This window comes from Loxodonta africana, chromosome 1 (assembly GCF_030014295.1).
Source record: "Loxodonta africana isolate mLoxAfr1 chromosome 1, mLoxAfr1.hap2, whole genome shotgun sequence".
Taxonomy (NCBI): Eukaryota; Metazoa; Chordata; class Mammalia; order Proboscidea; family Elephantidae; genus Loxodonta; species Loxodonta africana.
This window is the reverse complement of record NC_087342.1, coordinates 29,535,697-29,560,414: the sequence shown is the minus strand read 5'-3', so window position 1 is coordinate 29,560,414 and position 24,718 is coordinate 29,535,697. Positions and strand designations below refer to the sequence as shown.

General features: G+C 44.4%; 1 protein-coding gene across 1 annotated transcript; it reads right to left on the bottom strand.

Annotated features, from left to right (window-relative positions):
* Positions 1–1,221: 1,221 nt before the first annotated feature.
* Positions 1,222–22,093, bottom strand: LIPH (lipase H). Its single transcript, XM_010592986.3, has 9 exons — positions 21,719–22,093; positions 20,443–20,551; positions 14,907–15,008; positions 12,558–12,647; positions 11,043–11,210; positions 9,601–9,696; positions 7,801–7,912; positions 3,048–3,221; positions 1,222–1,309 (listed from the first exon to the last, which is right to left on the bottom strand). Exons 1-9 carry the CDS (start codon positions 22,004–22,006, stop codon positions 1,222–1,224), a joined length of 1,227 nt encoding a protein of 408 aa, XP_010591288.2. The 5' UTR covers positions 22,007–22,093.
* Positions 22,094–24,718: the final 2,625 nt, after the last annotated feature.

The following is a 24,718-nucleotide window of genomic DNA, read 5'->3' as shown; positions in this document are numbered from 1 at the left end:
GGCTTCTTGGTCTTAGCTCTCCAGGGCTTCTTGGCTTGACTTCTGTTGCCATTCCTGATTCACAGATCACACCTCCTCCGACGGAAGCCCGAGAATTTCTTGAAATGGAGGCCTCAGAGTCACCAAGAGCAAAAAGGTTTCCGTTCCGAATTCATATGTTAACAAAACAAGTTGCTTAGTCTCATCTTTCCAAAAGGTTAATGTGAATTACCTCCAAGAGGTCGGATGATAGATGATATTTTTTCATTTTGCATCTATATATTCTCGAAATTTCCTTCCATAATCACGGATTACACATTCCCTTCAATAATCATGGATTCATTGATAATAAGGAAAAAAAAAATGTATTTTTAGGATTGCCTAGAAGGATTGCCTGTAAAGAGGTCCCATCTCCATCCTAAGTGAAAAACAGGCTCTGCCTTCTCTCTGGTGCCCCAGCTCCATCCCTGTCCCCAAACTGAGGCTGCTTTCCTGCTTCTCTGCCCTCCTTCCTCCCTCCGCTTACTCTCCAGTCTCAGCAGCTGCCCCTTTTGCTGACGTCACCCTCACCTCCTCTAGGGAAGCCAATGACGTGGCCCTCCTGCCCTCCCAGCAAACAGCCCAAGAGAGAAGCTGGTGTTGATGAGAAGTCCCCTTACTGCAGATTAGAAAATCTGCGTCAAAATAAATAAAAGCATATTCACATTTATCAAACATCTCAGAGATGTGGCCCCCAGGGGACTTCAAAGAACCCTTTGCAGACTTGCCTCCCAAGCCCACGTGACAGCCCTGTGAGGTAGATCAGCACTTTCATTCCCTTCCACACGCGGGACCTGGAAGAACATGCCACAGGAATGTGAAGTCAAGTCCAAAGTGCGGTCTCCAGCCAGTCCTTCCCTTTAAGACACCCGACCCACAGCATCGGGCATAACTGTCCATGTGACAGGCAGCCGAATCGACGGGTCGGAACAAACGAGGCCTCAGGACACAGCCAAACCAAGCAGTGTGCCATCGGGAGCCTGGCTATTTCTGACTGCCCTAGTTAGGTGCTCCCGTCCCAGGGTGATTTTATAATCACAAGGGTGTTTGATGTTTTGCAGTGTGACATCCATAGGACACTGCTGAAAAAAAGTCCTGGTCTTTCTGTATTTTTTGTGCCTGTGGAAAAGGCGACATGCAGCTTTTAAAAAGCCTGTCGCTGTAGCTTTCTTGATGTCACCGGTGCCACGTGTTCCCGCAACATTACATCAGCAGCTTTGGGCAGGGAATAGGTTGAAAGACTGTTTCGGTGTTTTCCAGCAGTACAAGGTCGTAGCGGCACAACTGAGGCCTGTGAAAAGAAGACAAAATATCTTCGTCAACGCAATAACAAGAACACCACATTCTGGAAAAATACCTTCTATAGTATCCCTAAGAAAGAAATTATTCAGCGATATCTCTAACAATACAATAAAATGCTTATGATATAAGCAAAACAAAACAAAAAAAGCAAGATGAAACTTTTATTTACCACACAACTTCAACTAAATTAAAAAAGAAAATTAGAAAGAAATAACCAAAAATAAGTGTTCACCTCTGAATAATGACGCTATAAAAAAAACATAGGTTATCATTTTCTGCTTCTTGACACTTTCTGTACTTTCAAGATTTTATAAAATGAACATGTATTCCTTTGATAATCAGGAAAAAAGTATTTTGAAAGGCCCACATTTTTAAGATGTAATGACTATTCTCTTAGAAGAAACTTATTATCAAATGTGTTAGGGTACCTGAACCAAGAAGAAAGAACTCATAAATGTAAAGTATTAACAGCTAACATCACTGCCTATCTCTGTCTGTAGATTGGATGCTAGGACTGCATGGTGGAGTGGCATTTGTCACAAAACATACATAGGAACACAGCTCTGTACTTTAAAAACAAAATCATTGTTTCCCTTCCTTCCTTCCTTTCTTCTTCCTTCCTCCCTTTCTCCCTCCCTCACTCTTTCTCAATCTCTCTCTTTCTGTACACACACACATATTGTTTATTTTTTTTGAACCATTTGAGAATACACCTGCTCCTTACTTATCAAGTCTCTCATCAGGCATTCCGAATTTATGACAATAGAAAATAATCTATCCAACTACTTTTTGCATTAACAGTGTACGTCTGGCAGTAACAAACACCAAGGTATGAGGCAAGAGCAATGCTAGCTGTGATGGTTAAGATTATGTGTCAGTTTGGCTGGACTATGATTCTCAGTGGTTTGGCAGTTATTTTGGCAGTTATGTAATGATGTAGTCATCCTCTGTTTTGTGATCTGATGTGGTCAACCTCCACTTTTGCATAATGCCCATTTTTGAATAACAACCTCGTCTTTGGAACCTAACCATGTTGATAAGTGAGGACTGGATGGAGTTGTTCACTGCATAATACTTCAGTGTGTATTTATTAAGAACAAGTTATCAGTACAGTTATCAAATTTAACATTGATACAGTACTTTTATACTGTATCAATGGAATAAAACATACCAATTTTTCTGTACCTTTTTTATACTAGGAGCCCTGGTGGTGCAGTGGTTAAGACCTTGGCTGCTAATCAAAAGGTCAGCAATTCGAATCCACCAGCCACTCCTTGGAAACCCTATTGGGCAGTTCTACTCTGTCCTATAGGGTCGATATGAGGTGGAGTTGATTCAACAGCAACGGGTTTGATTTGGTTTTTATACTAGTCTCTCTTTTATCAGTTTATCAAACTAACTGAGGCTTTCTTTTCTATTCTTGGAAAATTTTCAAGAAATTTTCAACTTGCCGGCAGCGTAAGTGGTTAGGGAGGAATCGTATAACGCTAAGCATATAACAACATTATTTTCTCGGAATTCCAGGCCATTTACCTCTAAGCATATACCAGTATAACTTTCTTGGATTACCGGACTATTTGTTTTTATCAAGCCTATTTTTGGAAAGCCCTTCACTTCCCTCCTTGTGACTGATGGAGTCCTGTTAAAACATCACACCAAGCAGATTGGAAAAAACCCAACAACAACTTTGGAAAACAAGGGCTTGTCAAGCCCTGCCTACCGCTCACCGCTCTGGATGGGCGAGAGACCTTAACTTCATGCGGAGAATCCTGAGCTTGTACTTCGGGCCTATAACATTTCCTGTAGAAAACACCAAGGAAATGGCTGCCACTTTATCCAGATATTGATTAAATCTTGCAAGCAGACTCACTTGGTGATATTTCTGAAATGTTGCAGGTTGACTGGAAGGAAGAAACAATATTTTAAAGTAGATATAGATCTGATAATGATAGCAAACAGTTTTGCAATCTATAAATCACCGGTAAGCAGGTAGCCAGGGAACCTCTGGGTGGCGCACAGGGTTAATGCTCTTGGCTGCTAACCAAAAGGTTGGAGGTGTGAGTTCACCCAGAGGCATATTGGAAGAAAGGCCTGGCAATCTTTAAAAAAAAAACGGCCATTGGGGAAAAAACCCTGTGGAGCACAGTTCTACTCTGACACACATGGGGTTTCCATGCGTCAGAATCAACTGAACTGGTACTGGAATCGGGCAGCCACTTGACCCGCACCCACCACCAGCTGACTTTCATAGGCAAAGACCTCTGGATTCCACAGGACTGCTTTCCTCGCTGATGATGACATGCTGTGGCCTCAGAGAGGTATGCCGTTACTGACTGCCACTGCATGCCAGTCTCTTGACACAGCTCTTCAATCTGCTGAAAAATTCTGCCAGGTGGGTATTGTTATCCTCACTTTAAAGAGAGGGAACCCTGATGGTGCAGTAGTTAAGAGCTACGGCTGCTAACCAAAACGTCGGCAGTTCGAATCCACCAGCTGCTCCTTGGCAATCCTGTGGGGCAGTTCTGCACTGTCCTATAGGGTTGCTATAAGTCAGAATCGACTCGATGGCAATGGGTTTGGTTTTTTCTTTTACAGAGAAGGCAACAAATGCTCACAGAGATTATCTCACCTGGGTAACAGAGCTTATATAGAAGCTCAAAAATTCACACCCAGATCTAAGTTCAAAGTTGGGGCCTTTCCATGAAACCACGTTGCTGTACACATGTGTGTGTTTTCTGTACACGGAACGCAGATCAGGGATAAATGTACTTGCTATCTTTTGAGCCAAACTAGATATGAATGGAGAAGTTGTGCCTAGACATGTTTTTTTCCACCCTGCCTCTCATGCTGAACCTTCAGATAGCTAAATCCCAGGGTCTGATACTTTTTTCCAAGCGTGTGGAGAAGTTTTCTACAGTTGGAAACCCAAATTGAGCTTAAGGTGAGGTGGTCTGTGTCTTTTTGGCTTGCTTGGGGGAGTAAGCCATGGAAAACCGAGGACCCTCCCTGGTACAGGAACAGTCAGCTTGCTCTAGAAATGAATCCTTCGTTTGGGGTGAGAGTAGGTATGAGGAGGTGTCTGTCATCCCAGCCCCTCTGGAATCGTGTCTAAGTTCTAGAGAGGGCAGAAATGCAACCAAGAAAATGAATCTAAAATGTACCCAGGTTTTGGTTTCTAAATACCCTTCCTCGAAAGGAACCATGGCTCCCCGGAGAACGGCTGATCCCTAGGGCTTGGGGCAGGGAAAGTGCAAATTGATCCTAGGATCAAAAAAAAAAAGGAAAAACTACACGTTTCAGGGGCATGTGCTGGGAACCCTAGGGCACGACTGCAGGTGGCTCCCAGGTCCCCACAGCATAGGCCCTCCAGTTTCAGGGTGGCACAGCATGCGGATGGCAAGACTGGCAAGCAGGGGACTTGGGCCTGAAGAGTGAGTTGGGGATGTAGCGCCTCCTGGTGACCTTCCCCACGGAGCTGCAGCCCACAGACCCAGGGCACACCTGCCCTACAGGCAAGGGGCTAGGCAGTCACTTCCTGCACTTCGAAGTGCCCTGCTGGGGCTCCGATCGCTAATGGCCAGAAAAAACATATGGAAATGTAAAACAATGAAATTATAAAACCAAATACTTCTCAGAATTGTTAAAACCAAACCAAAATAAAACAAACCCAAACCTGTCACTGTGGAGTCGATTCCAACTCGTAGAGACCCTATAGGACAGAGTAGACCTGCCCCATAGGGTTTCCAAGGAGTGGCTAGTGGATTCCAACTGCCAACCTTTAGGTTCGCAGCCAAGCTCTTAACCACTGCGCCACCAGGGCTCTTAGAATTGTTAAAGACCGTACAGATATGTGCCTAAGTGTAAGAAATGTGATCTCAAACTACTGCACTCGAGCAACATACCTGGCAAGCACTTGCCCAAGTGTTTCACTACGGGATTTCAAACAGCCGAGATGGGGCTAGGAAAACATCAAGGCTCAGACCAAAACAATAACCCATATCCTTGGAGTGAATCCAGACTCATAGCAACCTTATAGGACAGGTAGGACTGCCCCATAGGGTTTCCAAAGCTGTAATTTTTACAGAAGCAGACTGCCTCATTTTCCTCCCGAGGATGGGCTGGTGGGTTCCAACCTACCTTTCTGTTAACAGCTAAGGGCTTAACGGCTGTGCCACCAAGGCTCCTTACCAAAAACAATAATGAGCCATAAAAGGAAAAAGAAAGTCTACCTCTTAGGACTCCTGTTCTAAAAAATTAAGAAAACAAAAACGCTTGACCCTATAAGACAGAGTAGAACTTCCCGGTAGGGTTTCCAAAGAGCAACTGGTGGATTCCAACTGTTGCTGACCTTTTTGATTAGCAGCCGAGCTCTCAACCACTGCACCACCAGGGCTCCACTCCTGTTCTAGGAAGGGGAAAATTGTTAATACATGGCCACAGCAGCTCGACTTCCTACAAAATCTTCCAGAACAAGGACAGGATATCACCCTGATGATGTTTCAAATAGAGAACTGTGTGATGAGGTTCACACATTCAACCTGAAGCCTCCTGTTCAGCTGTTTAACAGCAATAAAAACTATAGGAGCAAAAGATCTTAGAGTGTTTTTTGAAGGATGCATGACAATGGAATGAAATAAAAAATCAATAACAGAAGTAAGTTTGCAAAGTTCACAAACATGGGAATTAAACAACACAATCCTAAATAATCAATGGGTCAAAAAAGAACTCACAAAAGAAGTTAGAAAATACTCTGAGATTAATGAAAATGAGAAAAACAACATATCAAAATTTATGGGATGCAGATAAAGCAGTACTTAGAGGGAAATCTATAGCTGTAAATGCCTATATTAAAAAATAAAGATCTCAAATCAATAACCTAATCATCTACCTTAAGAATAAGGAAAAGAAAAATAAGCTAAACTCAAAGCAAGGAGAAGCAAGGAAATAATAAAGACTAGAGTGGAAATAAGGAGCCCTGGTGGTGCAATGGTTAAAGTACTAGGCAGCTAACAGAAAGGCCCAGGGTTCCAGTTCGCCAGCCACTCCCCACTAGAAAAGACCCTGAGGTGTGCTCTCTTAAAGATTACAGCCTAGGAAACCCTATGGGGGCAGTTCTACTCTGTCCTGTAGGGTCACTATGAGTCAGAATCAACTCGAGAGCAATTAGTGCCCGGAGTAGAGGGAGGGAAGATTACTACTAATGGATGTGGGGCTTCTTTTGGGGGGTGATAAAAATGTTTTGGAATTAGATAGTGGTAATAATTGCACAAAAGGAGTCCTGGTGGTGCAGTAGTTAAGCACTCGCCAACCGAAAGGTTGGCAGCTCGAACCCACCCAGCAGCTCCATGGGAGAAAGGCCTGGCAATCTGCTCCAATAAAGATTAGAGCCTAGGAAACTCTATGGGGCAGTTTTACTCTGTCCTATGGGCCACTATGAGTCGGAATCGACTTGCCAGCACGCAACAATAATGATTGTACAATCTTGTGGATATAGTAAAAACCACTGAATCGTACAGTTTAAAACCAACCTGTTTCTGTCAGGTTGATTCTAACTCATAGCAACCCTGTAGGACAGAGTAGAATTTCATAGTATGTGAGTTATATCACAATTTTAAAAAAGGTTTTAAAAAGCATAGTTAATAAAAAACGTGGAAACAGGGAGAATGAAATTAAAAAATGGAAAATGGATCACCAGGCAGATTATGACCTTGAATGTGACCCCCTTCTGTACCCATAGTCTGGAGAGGTTGGATAAACTAGGCCACGGGCTCCAATATAATTTCCCTTATCTTAAATTACAAAGGTAATACTAACTTTTTAAGTTTACTTTGCAAAAAAGAGAAAAATACCCATAATTTTATCATTTAACAGAACAACTATTTCCTTTTTTCCTCATTTCTCCCATTGGTGGTGACTCTTGCAAACCTGACTAAAATAAGATTTTGCGTCATTTATACAGTTGTTATTAGTTGACGTCAAGTTGGGTCTGACTCATGGCGACCCCACGTGTGTCAGAGCAGCGCTATGCTCCACGGGGTTTTCAGGGGCTGATTTTCCAGACATAGATCACCAGACCTTTCTTCTGCGATGCCTCTGGTGGACTCAAACCTCTGACCTATGAGTGTGTGGTGGGGTGCCCTTGGGGGTGGGATTGGTGAGGAGAGGAAAGAACTTGCACTTTTATGTTACATACTCCTTTATTGTTTAAATTCTTTGCAACAAGCGTGGATAACTTTTGTAATTAAATATTGAAATAACGGAAGAAAGGGAGGAAGGGGAAGATAAGGAAAGAAAACCATGGAACCACTTCCATTTTTAAAGAGCCTGGGAGATCAAGAGCCAGGGAAAAGAACTAAGCAATGCATACACTCATATCTTTTGTAGTACAGATCTATAAGTTTAAAAACTGGTATATTTGGGATTTAATTTTGCTGAGCATAAGGGAAATGGCAAGCTGCAGACTATCCCAGCTCAACTTACTGATCGATTCTGGATTCTGTCGTTTTTCCATCTTTGTCTCTTAATTTGATTGTGATAGATCCCCTTCTTACATTTTTGTTCCAAGTTATAATGTCCACAAAATAATGATACACTGCAAAACAGGGAAAGAACATGGTAAGAGAGAGGTACTCCCAACTGCTCCCTGGAAGCAGGCAGCAGGATTCCTAAAAACCCAACTTCCCTAACAATCAAGCTTCTTCTATTCCTCTCCAGTTTCTTCGGAGATCCAGGGCAGGATTTTCAAAGTCCTTTGGCTCCTCTTCGGTAAACGTGGCCTGAGCGACAGCAGAGGTCAATGGTATCCAGTCGCCATGTTTCTGAATCATCATCGAATCAGTGTTTCCACATTATTAACTGAGGTTCATGGCCTGCTACTGCATATGGATGGTTCACTTCAATCCCTGCCCATTTTAGAATAAATCAACTAGGTGGCCACATGGAGGCTCACCATGGCCAACAAGAGCCTCTACAATGTCTTCCCGTCCTCCCTCATCTCTCCCCAGTCATGCTAGGCCATCTGAATTTCTGCACTGCCAAGCTCTCCCTTGCTCTTGGTCCTTTCTCCCTGCCTGGAACACTCTTGCTCTGCCCCCTTTGCCAACTCATCCTTCAGGTCTTAGCCAAGAGGGCTCCCCGGCCCTCACACTAAGTCAGGTCTCCCTTCTTGGAGTTCCATTCATGCTCTGGACTTCCCCCATCCCTGCTCAGCACACTTTACTGTATTTACAAAAAGCAAGAATGATCATCAAAAAAAGTGGTAAATGTGTGGGTACAGCCAATAATGTCTCGTGCAGTTAAAAAAAAAAAAAGATAAAACTATAATATACAACAATAATGAGGGAGGAGTGATAATTCCTCTCTGTAATCCCAGCACTAATACCTTGGGGGCACCCAGTAAATTCCTGTCGAATAAGCGAGAATACATGATGCATCCAGAGAGCTGTTCCTCCTCCCCACTCTGCTCCCTAAGGTCAAGGATGTTTGGGGGAGATGGCCATCCCATCATGGTAGTCATATACCCTAGCTCCTAGCCAGGCTTTCAGGGAAGGGGAAAGAGTCCCAGGGAGATGACAATCCCATGAAGGAATAAGGTCAATCCAGGTGTCATTGCCATTTCATGGTCTATTATTGCTCAGAGGCTTGCCCCTTGTAGACCAGGCAGATGCCAAAATTCTAAGCTGTCACACATGGCTCCAAAGGAGAAAAGAAAGCCAGTAACCTGCAACCTCCTCCATAAGGGTTGCTCCCAAGAAAAGTGAAAAGAGGCCAGATTGCAACACGTACATCTGCCCAGGCAAATTCTTTGTGGCTTTCCAGGGTACCTACTTGTCTACTGCCCCCATTTAGCTCCCATTTGGAATACGCATCCTCTCAAAGTCTGTAGAAGGTCACCATGGTTGCTCTGGAGCTGGAACCAACCCATAGATCTGTTTTTCCTAGCCCCACTCTCAGGTCTTTTGAGGATCAAGCAATTTGCTGGAAGGACTTTGTGATCATGGTGGCCATCCAGGGAAGCTAACAAGTATGATCTATTGAGATTTTAATTCTCACAATCCAGGATAAAGCATTATTGTCCTTACTTTGAGTCAGGACATTGAGACTCAGAGAGGTCAAATGACTTGACCAAGCTATTATGTGGTAGCATCAGGATTTGACCAAGGGCCATCTGGCTGTTTCACCATGGCCCTTATTTGCCAAGAAGTAGCCAGAAAGCCGAGACTTAGCCATCTCCAAAGTAAAAGCACTGTGCAAATCCAAGCAACCATGTTCACCACTCACTGCAGAATGGTTTCTTCTCAGCTGTGTCAAAGAATGCTTTAGTCATCGGAGGGTCTTTCTCTCTTAAATAGTCTTTCCAATTATCAGCATAATAGCCTATAAAACAATTTGGGAAAGTGTAGTGTTAACATGTGTTCTATAAATGTAAACGCAGTTGGGGAGGTAGCAAGAACAGTGAGTTTGAATGCAACCACCACCAAGGAGACAGTTGGCCATGACCTCCCTTGCTGTCCCTCCATGGTGGAGACCTGCAGGGCCACCAGGGCAGGTGTCTCCCCAGCACCCATCACGTCTTGCTGGCTAACCCTACCCCTAAGGGCTGATGCTTGCCAAAGGCCCCTGCCATGGCGTTTTCCCCTTCTACTGACGTTACATTACCCAGCACTGGATCTCAGCAGCAGGGGTGGGGGACTGGGTAGTGGCACCCATTGGTGTGGACTAAAAATAGCAGTGATGTTTTTCAGCAATACATTCATCTTGTGCATTAGAACAGATCAGGTTTATACCTAACACAGCATCACTCTTGCAAAGTGATATGCTTTCCTGAAAGGCTGCAAGTGGGTCCCTAAATTACACAGAACCTGGGCTTGCCATGTGACTGTCACCAAACAGGTGAATGTCCTCCTTCAGGTCCATGCCTGCAGGCAATGAGGTTGAATGCAGACCAGTGGGGCTGCTCCCTCTTCTCTGTCCCCACCCCTAGGGAATGACCTTCAGGTTCTGACTTTATAATCTGGGGTGAGGCCCAGGCATTGGTATTTTTTTAAAGCTCTCTAGATAGTTCTGTTGTGCAATCAGGGTTGAGAACCACTTGTCCATAGCATGCCCTGATATCAACTTGAGTTTTTCCTTTTGGAAACAATTGAAAAATTCTCAAGACCATCTAGTTTTCAAAGTCTTTAGCATCTAGAATATTCGTGCTGACCCTTAGCCACCATCCAAGCAGCATCCACAGTATCTGTTACCCACCTCCCACCCCATACAGGCATGCAAGAGCCAGAGCGTAGAAGGAGGGTGTTGGTAGTCATGCCTTGCTGAAGGGGATCACTCTGCAAGACCCATTTGGCAAGAGGGTCACTGGCTTAACTTTGGACCCACAGCAGAGAGGCTGTGTGCGTGGAGGGGTGTTTCTGCCTCCATGGAAGAAGGCTGCCTTGGCTCAGCTTGGAAACTTCTGGAGCCTTCCTTTTTGTACTAGCATAGAGTGTCCATGGAGGCTGCATACTTTCTGGATGGACACCTATACAGATGTCTTTTTAACACTTTATTATTGGGAGGCTCCAGAGCAGTTTATGGAACAAACTGGGCAGAAAAATCTGAATAAATCGATTTCCTAAAAGATAAAATTTCCAGGCCCATTTTTAGACTGTAAAATGGTGCTGACATTCCCATCACACATGAGGACTTGGTTGAAGAGAGGAGACATTGCTGCTTGGGCTTACCCACGGTGGGACAGGACTCCCCTGGTGCTCTGCCACAGCTGGCACACTTGCCGTCCCTGTAATCGCGGTAGGAGTCACAGGGGTACGTGGTGATGGTACAGTTTTCGCTCAGAGAAGAAAGGTACAGGTACATGGATCTCTGGTGGTCACATTTGAAGTACTGTATCCCTGGGACGTAAAAGGAGAGATGGAACATCAGAGCATCCACACTGCGTCACCCGTTTTATACACACTCACAATATATCATATGCCTTTTTTTTTTTTTACTGGAAGTCAGACGCGGCTTCAAGTGCCAACAGCTTCTGCATTCTTGATTCCATAGCTAAAGATTCATGAGGAGCCCTGGTGGTGCAGTGGTTAAGCCCTTGGCAGCTAACCCAAAGGTCGGCAGTTCAAACCCACCAGTTGCTCCACGGGAGAAGGATGTGGCATTCTGCTTATGTAAAGTTTTTTTTAAAAAAATCATTGCTGTCCAGTCGATTCCAGCTCGTAGTGACCTTATGGGACAAAGTAGCACTGCCCCATAGGGCTTCCAAGGCTGTGATCTTTACGGAAGCAGGGCTCCTCTCTGTAAATATTATAGCCTAAGAAACCCTACGGGGGCAGTTCTGCTCTGTCCTGTAGGGTCGCTGTGAGTCAGAATCCACTCAGTGACAATGGGTTTGGTTTACGGGGTTTTAAGAATTCATGCTGGCAAGTGGTAGGAGAAAAGATTAAATCAGATTAAGATTGTGGCAGGAATTCCTATGCTTGAATAATGGCCTGGTCTGCTGGTTTAGCAGTCAAGGCAGCTTTTATTACCATCCAGTGTTTGGTTTATATGGTTATGGTTTTAAAAAATTATGTACTTGATTTATAATTTTTATTTATATTTTATAATTATAGCACCTCTATCATCTCAGGAAATTTTGTTTTTTATTTAAAAAAAAGGACTACACCAGGTAGCATAATATCAGATTTTTTAAATATGCCCTTTTTTAAAACAGACCACTCATCTGTCCGTTTGTCGTACTGTGGTGGCTTGCAGGTTGCTGTGATGCTGGAAGCTATGCCACTGGTGTTTCGAATACCAGCAGGTCACCCATGGTCGACAGGTTTTGGCAGAACTTCCAGACTATGGTAGACTAGGATGAAGGACCTGGTGATCTACTTCTAAAAAATTGTCTGATATAATGCTGGAAGATGAGCTCCTCAGGTTGGAAGGCACTCAGAATACAACTGAGGAAGAGCTACCTCCTCAAAGTATACAGTCAACCTTAATGACGTGGATGGAGTCAGGTTTTCAGGACCTTCATTTGCTGAGGTGGCACAACTCCAGATGAGAAGAACAGTGAAAGACAGGCAACAAGATGGATTGACACATTGGCTGAAACCATGCGCTCAAGCGTAGCAACGATTGTGAGGATGGCACAGGACCAGGCAGTGTTTCGTTCTGTTGTAGGTGGGATCACTATGAGTCAGAACCAACATGGTATAGCGCCTAACAACAATTTTACAAGAAGTATCTGCACTTACCTGCAAATATTGTTTGGGGGCAACCAGGCTGATCCAACCCTCCATTTGGGTAGAAGTCTATGTTCCCTAGTGGCTCTCTGTAGCCCAGTGCTAAAAAAGAACAAACACACACCGTGCTTCTACACCACTCTGTGTTTTTCATCACTCATCACTCATTTGCCTGCAGGATACGGACAGGGATTGTATTATTACTGTTCCCATGGTACCTATTTAAATGTCTTGTCCAAAGTTGCACCGCCAGTTAGTAGCTATGAAGCAATGAGTTCTAACTAGGAGACCGGAAGGTGATCGTGGAATTTACTTCCAATATTTCCGAAGACTTAAAAGGAAGTTTGGTCACTCATTCACCGCTAAACTCCAAACCAAACTCATTGCCATCGAGTCAGTTCCAACTCGTAACGACCCTACAGGACAGAGTAGAACCGTCCCATAGGGTTTCTAAGGCTGTTATCTTTATGGAAGCAAACTGCCACATCTTTCTCCTGTGGAGCAGCTGGGGGCTCAAACTGCCAACCTTCTCAGTTAGCAACTGAGCACTTAGCCACCGCACCACCAGGACGCCTTTCATTCACTGCAAGGCTGATAAAATGACATATTTCTTCATATTTGGCTGAAATTCTTCTTAAACTTCCCATTATATTTGTGTAAGTCTTTCATGAATAAGACATGGAAAAAAAAGAATTTTTATTTAAATGCAAATTAGTTAATAGGCAAAATCTTTAAAATTTGGGTCCATGATGGAAATGATTGGAAACACTTGTAGAAAATGGGCCTTCAAAAAAAGTGTAGATATATTTAATAACTCCTTATTTTCTTTAATGGAGCCCTGGTGGTGTAGTGGTTAAGAGTTTGGCTGCTAACCAAAAGGTCTGCAGTTCAAATCCACCAGCCACTCCTTGGGAACCCTATGGGGCAGTTCTACTCTGTTCTGTAGGGGTCGCTCTGCATCAGAATCAACTCCAAGGCAATGGGTTTGGTTTTGGTTTATTTTCTTTGACGATGTAATGCCAAAATAATCAGTAAAATGCTTGATAAAAAAAATTATTTATAGACACACATTTAAGTGTATGTGTGCCTGTATTGATCATGGTAATAATAACCCATCGCCTTCAAGTCGATTCTGACTCATAAAACCCTACAGGACAGAGAAAAACTGCCCCATAGGGTTTCCAAGGAGCCACTGGTGGATTGGAATTTGGTTAGCAGCTGAGCTCTTTAACCACTGTGCCACCAGGGCTCCATGGTAATAATAGTTACTATATATTGAGAACCTACAGCCGTCTGTGGGCATGATCCTAGCTGCTTTACATACCTTTCTTCTGATTTTCACAACGTCTGCAAAGTAGCCATTAGTAAATTCAGTGTAGTAACTTATGGATGAAGATACTGAGGGTCAGACAAGTGAAAGAACTAACATGACACCATTAGAAAGAGCAAGACCTGGCACTGGAGTCCCCGTCTCACAGACCACAACAGAACATGGTCCAGTATAGGGCTGAAGCTTGGTCCCTCAGGTTGGAAGGCACTGAAAATACGGATTAACACCATGTGCTCAAACATATCAAAGATCATGGAGGTGGCACAGGACCAGGCAATGCTTCGTTCTGTTATACATCAGGTCGCCATGAGCCAGAGCCGGCTCGACAGCAACTAACAACTGCCTGATTGCAACGTTTATACTCTTTTTTTCAAATTTCACTTTCTAACCAAGAATAACAAACGAACTGGGCCAGCCCATCAAGCATGGGATTGTGATGGTACATTTAAGCCATGCAATACTTTATTATCTCCGTTGTAAGACTGCAGCTGTTTCACAAAGAAAAGTTTCCTCTAAGACAAACTATTGCTGCATACCCACCAGAGTGCCCACAGTAGGGTCGTCAAGGATTTTTCAGGTGGTTGTATCAGAAAAAGGATGTACAATTTAATACCTGCTCTGCTCTGTCCCCTCAGTCCTCCCCGGGGCCTGCTCCAGCTCTTCTCCCAGACATCTAGTTATTCGGACCCATCCTTGAATGTCACTCCAACTCCACATGTACCCAACCCCAGACATGAAATCACACATATGAAAACATCTGTGCGCATGGAGTCCACATTGGCCTGCTCTTCATTGGATGGATGATCACTTTAAAAATGACAATAGATGGGAAAATACCTCCGACCCAGAGAGAGATCCTGGGTGCCTGCATTACACTAACGTCCCTTCAACATTTCTGTGGGCTTGGAGCCCTGCCCAGCAAGAAGAGAGGGAATCTGGAGAGGCCTGACCCGCCCCTATGTGGCGATGCCCCAGGGTGAGACTGTCTGGGAATCTGGGGGTTCACTGACCCACCAGGACAGGAACGTTACCATCAATGTCAGAGTGGATGACATCAACAAACTGCGCATCACTGGGATCTAATCTGTCTTGGGGAGGTCTCCCGTTGAATGAAGGGCCCGCAGGATCAAGACCTGGAAAGAAAACAGAGTCAGCTTGGCAGCCCCATGCCATGAGTCACCTGCAGCCGGGCTTTTGATCGCTCCCCATGAGGTGGCTCACAGGCTGCAGGGCACCGTCGGTGGGCAAGCGCCCACATTCCCATCCTGTTTGTCAGGACACCTTCCCGCCGCCCTGCAGACTTTTCCCACGGTGCAGATGGTTGCCCTGGCAGTGCACCTGAGAGCTCCATGCAGATCCCATCAGGAGGCTGGGACCTTGTGCAGAGCTAACAGCAGGGAGCCAACAAATATGGGGAGCAGGAAGGTGGGGAGAATAAACTGGCTTTTCGGGGGAAAAAGCCTAGATGGTGCACATAAGAGAAAAAAAGCAAACACTATACTTGTCTTTGGAGCCCTGGTGGCACAGTGGTTAGGAGCTCAGCTGCAAACCGAATGGTTGGCAGTTCAAATCCACCAGCCGCTCCTTGGAAACCCTATGGGGCAGTTCTACTCTGTCCTATAGGGTCGCTTTGAGTCGGAATCAACTCAATGGCAGTGGGTTTGGTTTTTGGTTTGGTATACTTATCTCTCCCGTTTTTGATGATCCAGAAACCTCGCTCAACCCTTTCTTCTGTTATTAATAAAATGCCTTTGTGTCCACTCGATGCTTTAAAGTTTCCAGTTTTACTCATTTAGCTCATTTGATCCTCATTGCCTGTGAGGAAGGCGGGGTAGCTATTATTAGTCCCATTTGAAAGAGGAATGAGCTGAGGTTCAGGGAGATCAAGTATCTTGACCAGTGTCACACAGCCTCACAACACAACCAGCTCTGGCTGTTGAGATCTTGGTTTCACACACCGAGTTTGGCAAAGCTAGGCTGGAAAGGGAGAGACTCATTGGCCAGGCCAGGTACTGAGGAGGGAAATAAAGTGAATGTCAGTCCTGCAGAATCATCCCACCCCATAAATGCCTGAACTGATTTCTTGCCCTTGGCCGGTGTTAGCTGGGTGTTCCTCACCATCCCTATGAAATAGCTACAAAAACAAGTGATCAAAATAAAAATTTTGTTGTAACCACAAAATAAAAAATTAAAAGCCAGAGGCTCAAAGATGTTCTGATTAGTAGAGACCTACCTGGAGTGAAGGAGGCTTGACGTTTTTAATCTATGGCTATCATTTTAGGTGACACCTGCCATCCCTTGGTGTCATGCATAAAATCCAAGATGTAGCATTTTTGCCTCAACTTTCCTGGGCCTGGCCTCATTCTCTCCATGTCTCCTCTCTCTAGCTCTCTTAGGAGCTCCTGGCTGGCACAAACAGTTAATGCGCTCAGCTGCTAACAGAAAGGTTGGAGGTTTGTGTCCAGCCAGAGGCACCTCAGAAGAAAGACCTGGCAATCTGTTTCGGGAATGCCAGCCATGAGTTGGTTTAAGACTCTTTTGCTTCCTTGGGGCATTAGTTTATCTCTCTCCTTTCCTTATCCCTTTCTCCTTTATTCCCCAGTATTTCTTTCTCTTCTGTCTACTCCCAACCGAAACTGATGTGGGAGGAGCTAGATCAGCACGCAGGCACCCCAGCCCACGGCATATTCTCAACACAACATGAGAAACTTGGAAAGAATTTGCTGGGTAAGCCCCTCCCTCCTCACCTAAGACAGCACCACTTCTTGCCTAAGAAAATTAAGTTGAGAGCCCCAGTTTACAGCAGCCTCCATGTCTGTAGACGATATACAAGCTCACTACATATCACGTCCAGAGCAGGGGAATTTTGAGAATGGTAAGGTGCTATAATAATCATACCGGGACAAAAGGCACAAATCAGGACTGTCACAGGCAAATTTGGACGTACAGTCTCCTGAGTGATTTGATAAGCCGTGGCAAATTATAAGCTTGAGATGTCAGCCAAAAATGAGATTTAAGCTGCCCTAAAAAGCTATATACTCTGTAAGGGCAGAGCACATGGGAATCAGACAAATATGGCAGGTGGCATGGAGCCCCAAATCTAGCACTAACCAGCTCTATGACCCCGGACAGGTTACTTTACTTCTCTGAATCTTTTCTGTAAAATGGAGGTAAAATGAACACCTTCAGAATAACAGAATTTGTGAGTCCGAATCCAGAAGATTCTAAGATTATTATAGAATAGAAACAGAGTAGACAAATGAATCTTGCTTTAAGATCACCGGAAGACTGTCCAGATAGTGATCCTTGGGTTTTTTCAACATTAAGTAGTTTAAGAATTTGGTGAAAGCCGTGGCCGTCTGTACAGGACAGACATCCAACATTTGGCATGCTGTTTCCAGGTCCTCTTGACCTATTGCCAGGTCACCGTGAATTCTCTAAGGCAGTGCTGTCCCACAGAAGTATAATGTGAGTGACATATGTAATTTAACATTTTCTATCTGCCACTTAAAGAAAGCATAAAGAAACAGCAAGAATTCACTTTAATAATACATTTTATTTAACCCAAAAACCAAAATGAATCCTGTTGCCATCAAATCGATTCCAATGCATAGCGCCCCTACAGAATAGTGTAGAACTGCCCGTGGGGTTTCCAAGGAGCACCTGGTGGATTCAAACTGCTGATCTTTCGGTTAGCAGCTGAGCTCTTAACTACTGCGCCACCGGGGCAGCTTATTTAACCCAGTATATCACAAATATTATCTTTTCAACATGTAATCAGTATAAAAAAATTGAAATACTGTATACTCTTTTTTTTGTACTTAGTCTTTGAAATCTGGTATGTACTTCACACTTATAACACATCTCAATTTGCACTGGCCACATGTGGCTGGTGGCTACTGTATTGGACAGCATAGCTCTAAGGTCATTTCTCAGAGTATGGTGTTCGAACCACCTGCATCTTCTGGTTATGAATAGATTCCCAGACCCCAGCCCCAAAGATTCCAATTCAGCAAGTTGGCATTGTAACCAGGACCTCAGGGGGGTTTGTACACACACTCAAGTTTGAAAAGCAAATATAATATATTATCAAGTAATGTAAGCACTGGAATATTTTAAAATCCATTCACCCTCTGCCATACTTTGTTGAAGAAGTAAAACCAGGAGAGGTGTCTGAAAAGAAAGAGCAAAAGGACGGGCAGAAGAAAGAAAGGGAATCGGAAGAGATGAAGCAGCCATTAAAAAAAAAAAAAAAATAGGGCTAGACAATTAACAGATAAAACCAAAAACCCACTGCTGCCAAGTCGATTCTGACTCATAGAGACCCTACAGTAGAAGTGCCTACACAGGGTTTCCAGGGAGCAGCTGGTAGATTTGAACTGCTGACCTTTTGGTTAGCAGCTGAGTACTTAGCCATCCCACCACCAGGCCTCTAATTAACAGATGATACCAGCTAATTAGCAGAACCTTTCAGTTCTAGGGAGTTGGGAGAAAATTGTGTCCTGGGGTAACTAGCCATATTTCCGCCCCATATTCTAATGGGCCCAGGTCAGAAAGTAGGAAGTGAGTGGGGAGGGGACAGGCTTTATCCCCTGAAGCTGCTCCAGGAGACAGCTGAGCTTGACCTTGGGAATGGGAGGATGAGAACGCAGAGATGTCGGTGGAGACAGCAAATTGAGGCCGTGCACCGCCGGCTGAATCCAGGCCACAGAGCAGAGCTACGTGGACCCAGAGTGGAAGGAAGGCCGGCTTGGGGAATGTCCATGGCCAGAAACCAGGACAAGCTGCAGTTCATATTCAAAGCAGTTATGACCATAGTTGTGCTGGGCATCTAGGGGTGCAGCTAGAGGGTAGATAAAACGAGGCAGTGGTAGGCTGGAGCCCGCCAGCACAGCACTAGAGCCCAGTGTGCTCTGTGCCTGCTTCTTCCCAAACTTTGTGGTCAGTGAGGTCATGTTAGCAGCTTGAAATCAGCTGTGGCCAGAGTATTTACACCATGGGAATTGGAAAATGCTCCAAATCAAGGCTTTTTCCTTTCTTGAGAGCTGGTCAGCTTTCGAACATAACCCTAGGAGAAGTCCTACCTGCCAGAAGGTGAACTCCCAACAGGTAAGGGACACAGGCAAATTTGAGCCATTTGTCCTTTTGTACCCAAAAGGAAATATTTTAAAAACGTGAGGATGCATTTGTTTCTAAAACATAATAATAACAATAATGAAATTTTAAACTTAAAAAGAGCTTTGCTTCCCTAGGAAAGCAGATAAAGAAGATGAGGGCAGCCTTGGTCTTTGGGGTTAAAAGTGAGAAAAACCATCAAGGAAAAAAAATGTGACCTTGAGAATCAGGGCTAGAGGAGATGCCAGTCGATGGGGTGTGTGTGTGTGTGTATGCATGAGAGAGAGAGAGAAATGGCTTGCCCAGAGCTACCTGTGCAGGTAAGTAGCACGTTCAGACTTGCGTCTCCGGAGTCTACCTCCCAAACGTAGTTGGTTTCAATCATTTACCTCTCCCCTCCTTCCATCCACTTCTACCTTCCAGATTTTCAAGATTTGAAGTAGCTATCTTGGTGTGAGGGTGGATTATGGAGCAGGTATGAATGCGAGAAGCCTCGAGTCTCTGAAAGAGAAAGCTCCTTCAATTCTTCTTTGGAAGCTGTGGAAAGTTACTAAGACACCAGACAAGGGGACCCAGCAAGGGAACCTTTGTTTGGAGTTTGACCTGCTGCGTTTCTGAGTGTTTTCATTCCATTCTGGCTTGAAAGACGATATTCAGAGAGTACGCCCCGGCCATCAAAATCCCTGTCTCACTTTCCCGTCCTAAGACTCCAGCTCCTTCTGGGGACTGATGTGAACTAGGTGTGTAGTTAAAGCTCACCTGCATGAAATGAAGAGTATCTGCCCGGGGCACGAAGATGAAATCCACATGGGAAACAGCTGGTTCCCCAGGTTATGAGAGAAATAAAGTCATCACCAGTCTTTTCTGTGACAAACACGATTTACAAAACCCTGGTGGCACAGTGGTTAAGAGCTCAGGCTGCTAACCAAAATGTCTGCAGTTCAAATCCACCAGCCGCTCCTTGGAAACACTATGGGGCAGTTCTACGCTGCCCTATAGGGTCGCTATGAACTGGAATCAACTCATTGGCACACAACAACAACAATATAGTTTACAAAGTGCCAGGTCCCCGGGTGGTGCAAGTGGTTTATGCTAGACACTAACCTAAAGGTTGGTGGTTTGAACTCACCCAGCACCACCACAGAAGAAAAGACCTGGCGATCCGCTTCTGGAAAGACTGCAGCCAAGAAAACTCTATGGAGCAGTGGGATTGCCATGAATCAGAACTGACTCCACAACAATGGGTTTGGTTGTAGGGTTTTTTCGCACATATTATGTAATAATACAAGGTCAATATTATTATGATCTTCCATTGCTTAAGGGGACACCCGCTCAGAGAGTTTATGAAACTGGAAGAGCTGGCTTGGGACCTGAGCACTTGGATTGCCTGCGTAATGAGCGCTGAGCACCTTGCCCAGGCTGCTACCTCATGTCCATTCACAGGAGGCTTACCTGTAATTCTCCCCAGCTGCCCATTGAACATTTCTCCAACAAATCCAGATATGTGGGCTCCTAGACTTACTCCAATCATGTAAATGTCACCAAGAGAAGCTCCTTCTACCTGGAATTTCAAGAGATCCGTCATTATAGATTGCGAGAGGCCAAGGAATTGACAACATTCGGAGAAATTTTCTAGCTGCTGACTTTGGAGAAACATTCCTAGGGACCTTGCATCCATTCTCTTATTTCCATGCCATGAAACCCCTGCAAAGTAAATAATATTCTGGGTTCATAAATGAGGCGCTGAGGCTCAGAGTTTAAGTAATCTGCCCGAGGCCAGGCACTTGGGGAGTGGGCAGAGAAGGCTTCAAAGCCAGTCTGTCCATCTCCAACCTTTATGCCACGATGTCTTCATTCATCCTTCTGCTAGAAACCAAGCCAAAACATCCTTAAAATCTTCAAAATTGGGGATGGGGCTACATTTTGACAAACTCCCTTTTGCTCATGCTGGCTCAGTTAATAAAGTCACCATGGGGAGAGAAGAGAGAGTGAGAAGGTAGACTGGGGTGGACCGCACAGCCCATGGGCTGCTGGGACAGTCTGTCACGTGGCATTTTAATATTCAACTTCCCAGGGCTCTGGCTGAGATGGGAAGCTTATGCAAAAGCCGTGCCACCCATAGCCACAGTGGCCACCACTCTGGACTCTCTTAGACAATTCATGAGGTCCATCACTAAATAAAAGTCAAGGTTTGTCTTTGTAGGTCTTCTAAAAGCATAAATTATACACACAAGAGATCTTCCATCAGACCATATGTCACAATTTTGGTTTTGGACAATCTGGTCATGAAACTTTTGACACTTCTAGCAAAAGAAACAGTTAACAGAAGTTGAGGAGGCACTAGGTATGGAAGCCAGGAAACCCCTATATGAACCCTTCTCTAACCATGAGACACCTTTATGTGAGTCAGAAAGTGATACCCCTTCCTCAGGACACCGTACTGTGGTATGCTGGAAAAATTATCATAATAAATGAACAAATCTACAAGGCCTATGATGGTGATGGCACTCCCCTAGATGGATTCCCTTGTGCACTGTACAACCATGCCTCTGGGTCTTACCTCCAGTCCTTCCCTCCACCACCACCACCACCCTGGGGGCTTATTCAGAGTTGGAAAATGTTGCAAAATTGTCCCTCAGCTCACTGCAGATGCCTCTTGATTTTAAATCTCCAAGTAATGGGTCAGTTTTAATTTGGCCTGAATCATCTAAGTGAATGTCTCTCTTACCAACATCCGGTCAATAAATTCCTTCAAGATTTTTGCTACGTTTCTGGTTTTTCCAGAGGCTTGGGAGTATATTACAGTGGTAGCTCCTCGATTCCAATCAACAACAACCACGTTCATGTCTTCTGCAGAGAGCAAACCTTCTACTAAGTCCTCCAACCAAACTGGAGGGGAGCCCGTTGGCCTGAATCCATGAATAATGAAGGTGGTTTTCTTGGTCACGTTCAAGTTCCCAAGTGCTGTGGAGTTGACCCCTTGGGCACAGGTTGGATTTCTCCTTGTGTAGAGCATTAGCTTCACATTTAGTCCTGTACCGACCACTGCATTGTGAAAGCTCAGTTTGGTGAACACGAGACATGTTTCATCTGTGTCTGAAATAGAAATCAAATGGCATCAGGACAGTTCTGCCTGTAGTTGGGTATCAGGCAAGATTGTTGTCCCACACTTGCTGAACTTCTTTGATGTTCCTTATAGCACCTAGCTCCAATCCCTGGAGAAGGACATTGTGCTCGGTAAAGTAGAGGGTCAGTGAAAAAGAGGAAAACCGTCAAAGAGATGGATTGACATGGTGGCTGCAACAATGGGCTCAAGCATAACAATTGTGAGGATGGCGCAGGACTGGGCAGTGTTTTGTTCTGTTGTACATAGGGTCGCTATGACATGGAACTGACTCAACAGCACCTAACAACAACAACATAGCACCAAGCAGGGGACTTGTCCACTTGCATGAAGTTGTAAAGTCATATCTGATTCAGGGCTCATAAGTAGTGCGACCTCTGGGGTTTCATACACATGTTACCTCACCAGGGAAACTGTTCTTCCTAATCCTATCCTATCCTCCTACAAATTCGGACTCAAAAGTTATGTCAATGAAGCCTTCTCCAACCTGCCCAGCTGTAAGTACTGTTGACCACAGAATGCCTACAGCCCCTTTATGTACCTCATTAACAACACACTGAAAATGCTTTCCGGGTTGTATTATGGTTATTATGTTTATGTGTGTTTCTCCTACCAGAGCATAAAGAAAAAAACAAAACCCACTGCTGTCGAGTGATTCTGACTCATGGAGACCCCATGTGTTACAGAGTAGATTGGGTTTTCTTGGCTGTAATCTTTATAGAAGTGGATTGTCAAGCTTTTCTTCCGTGATGCTACTGGGTGGATTCAAGCCACCAAGCTTTCCCCATAATCTCCTTGAAATGATGTCTTATTATCCTGTGTATCCCTCACAGTGCCCAGCACGTGTTAGAAGACAATAAATAACTGTAGTGGGTTGAGTCTAATGGTTCAAGAGCGTCTTTCCCTGTCTAGAGCACCTGCCTGGAACAGCTATGGAGAATGTGATGTGCCCTACCCTGAGCCTTTCTGTACCGGCCGAAAGTGTTGACCACTGTGGCCGTTCTTGCACCCTTTCCTTCTTTACTCTTAAAGCACCATCTTCAAGCATTCACCCTGCTGAGTAGGCGACGAGGGCAGCCTTAGAAGAAAGGGGGAGGGGTGGAGCATGAGATGAGACTGAAACATCTTGTGATGTCAAAAAGTAAAGGAAATGCTTAAAGAGATGTCAAAAGGACACGGGTGACAGCTTGAAGGAGCTCCCACTGGCCGAGTTTGAGATGATTTGGGTGCCAAAGTAATTAAGGACAGGAATGATTTCTAGGCCATTGGGGAAAAAATAGGAATCTATGATTCCATAACAAAATAAACAGATAGATAAACAAACAAAGCAACAAATAAATGAATGGAGAGGGAAGAGAGAAGTCTTGCTTACAGTATAATGCCAGCTGATGAAAGCGGGGGGAATGCTGGTATTGAAGCAACCATTTTGCAACCATAATAAAGATTGGTTAGGCAAGAAGAATCATCAGTGTATGTTAAATCCAGGTGGTGAGGGGATTTTGGTGAGGCACATCACATGTGTATGCTCTGGAAGTGTCTCCCAAAGGTTGCTTATTAGTGACTAGGGAAAAGTGGGAGGCATACAGCGGAGAATGGGCAGCACCTTGAGGGGCAAACAGGCATCAGTGCCCCCAGCTGTGATGCCCCGAGAAGGACGCAGCATCCCCTCAGTAGTATTCTGGTGGGGAATGCAGAACCTGCAGCTGACTATGAGGACATGTCAGACAAACACAGAACAAAGAATGTTCTATTGGAAAAAAAAGGACCTGTAGTCTTAAAAAGAAAAAAAGGTCAATGTCATAAAAGACAAATGTTGTGGAAATGTACTAGAGTAAAGAAGACTAAAGAGATACAATGGTTAAGAGCTGGGCTGCTAACCAAAAGGTCAGCAGTTCAAATCCACCAGTCACTCCTTGGAAACCCTATGGGGCAGTTCTACTCTGTCCTGTGGGGTGGCTAGGAGTGAGAATGGACTCGACAGCAACTAACAACAACAAAGAGACACAAATAAATGTAATGCAATACATTACAGGTCCTAGATATGGTAATGGGAGGGGAAAAAAAGCTATAAAACATATTATTAGATCAATTAACGAAACTGGGATATGCGCACTGAATTAGATGAAGTTTATTGTATCAGTGTTAAATTAGCTGAGGTTGATAACTGTACCGTGGTTATGCAAGAGAAAATGCTAATTCTTAGGAAATACAACTGAAGTATTTATACGTAAAGGGGCGTGGTGAGTGCCCTTACTCTCAAATGGCTCAGGCAAAAATACTTCAGGTAGATGGATGGATGGCTAGACAAGGCAGCGAATGACAAAGCATGCATGGCTGACTGTTAACAGCTCATGGATCTGTGTAAAGGGTTCGTGGATGTTCTATGTATTATTTTTATTTTTGTAGGTTTTTTGCAAGTTTAAATTATTTCCCAAAAAGTTTAAATAAAAAGAAGAAAAGGGGCAGGGCCATTATTGCGATAGATAGACAGGGAGGGAGGCGGTGAGTTCTGATATCAGAAAATGAAAGTAGGTAGCAATGCTCAAGGCTTCTGCTAGAAAGGGACAGACAGTTGGAAATAAGCTAAAGGTCAAGTCGCAAGAT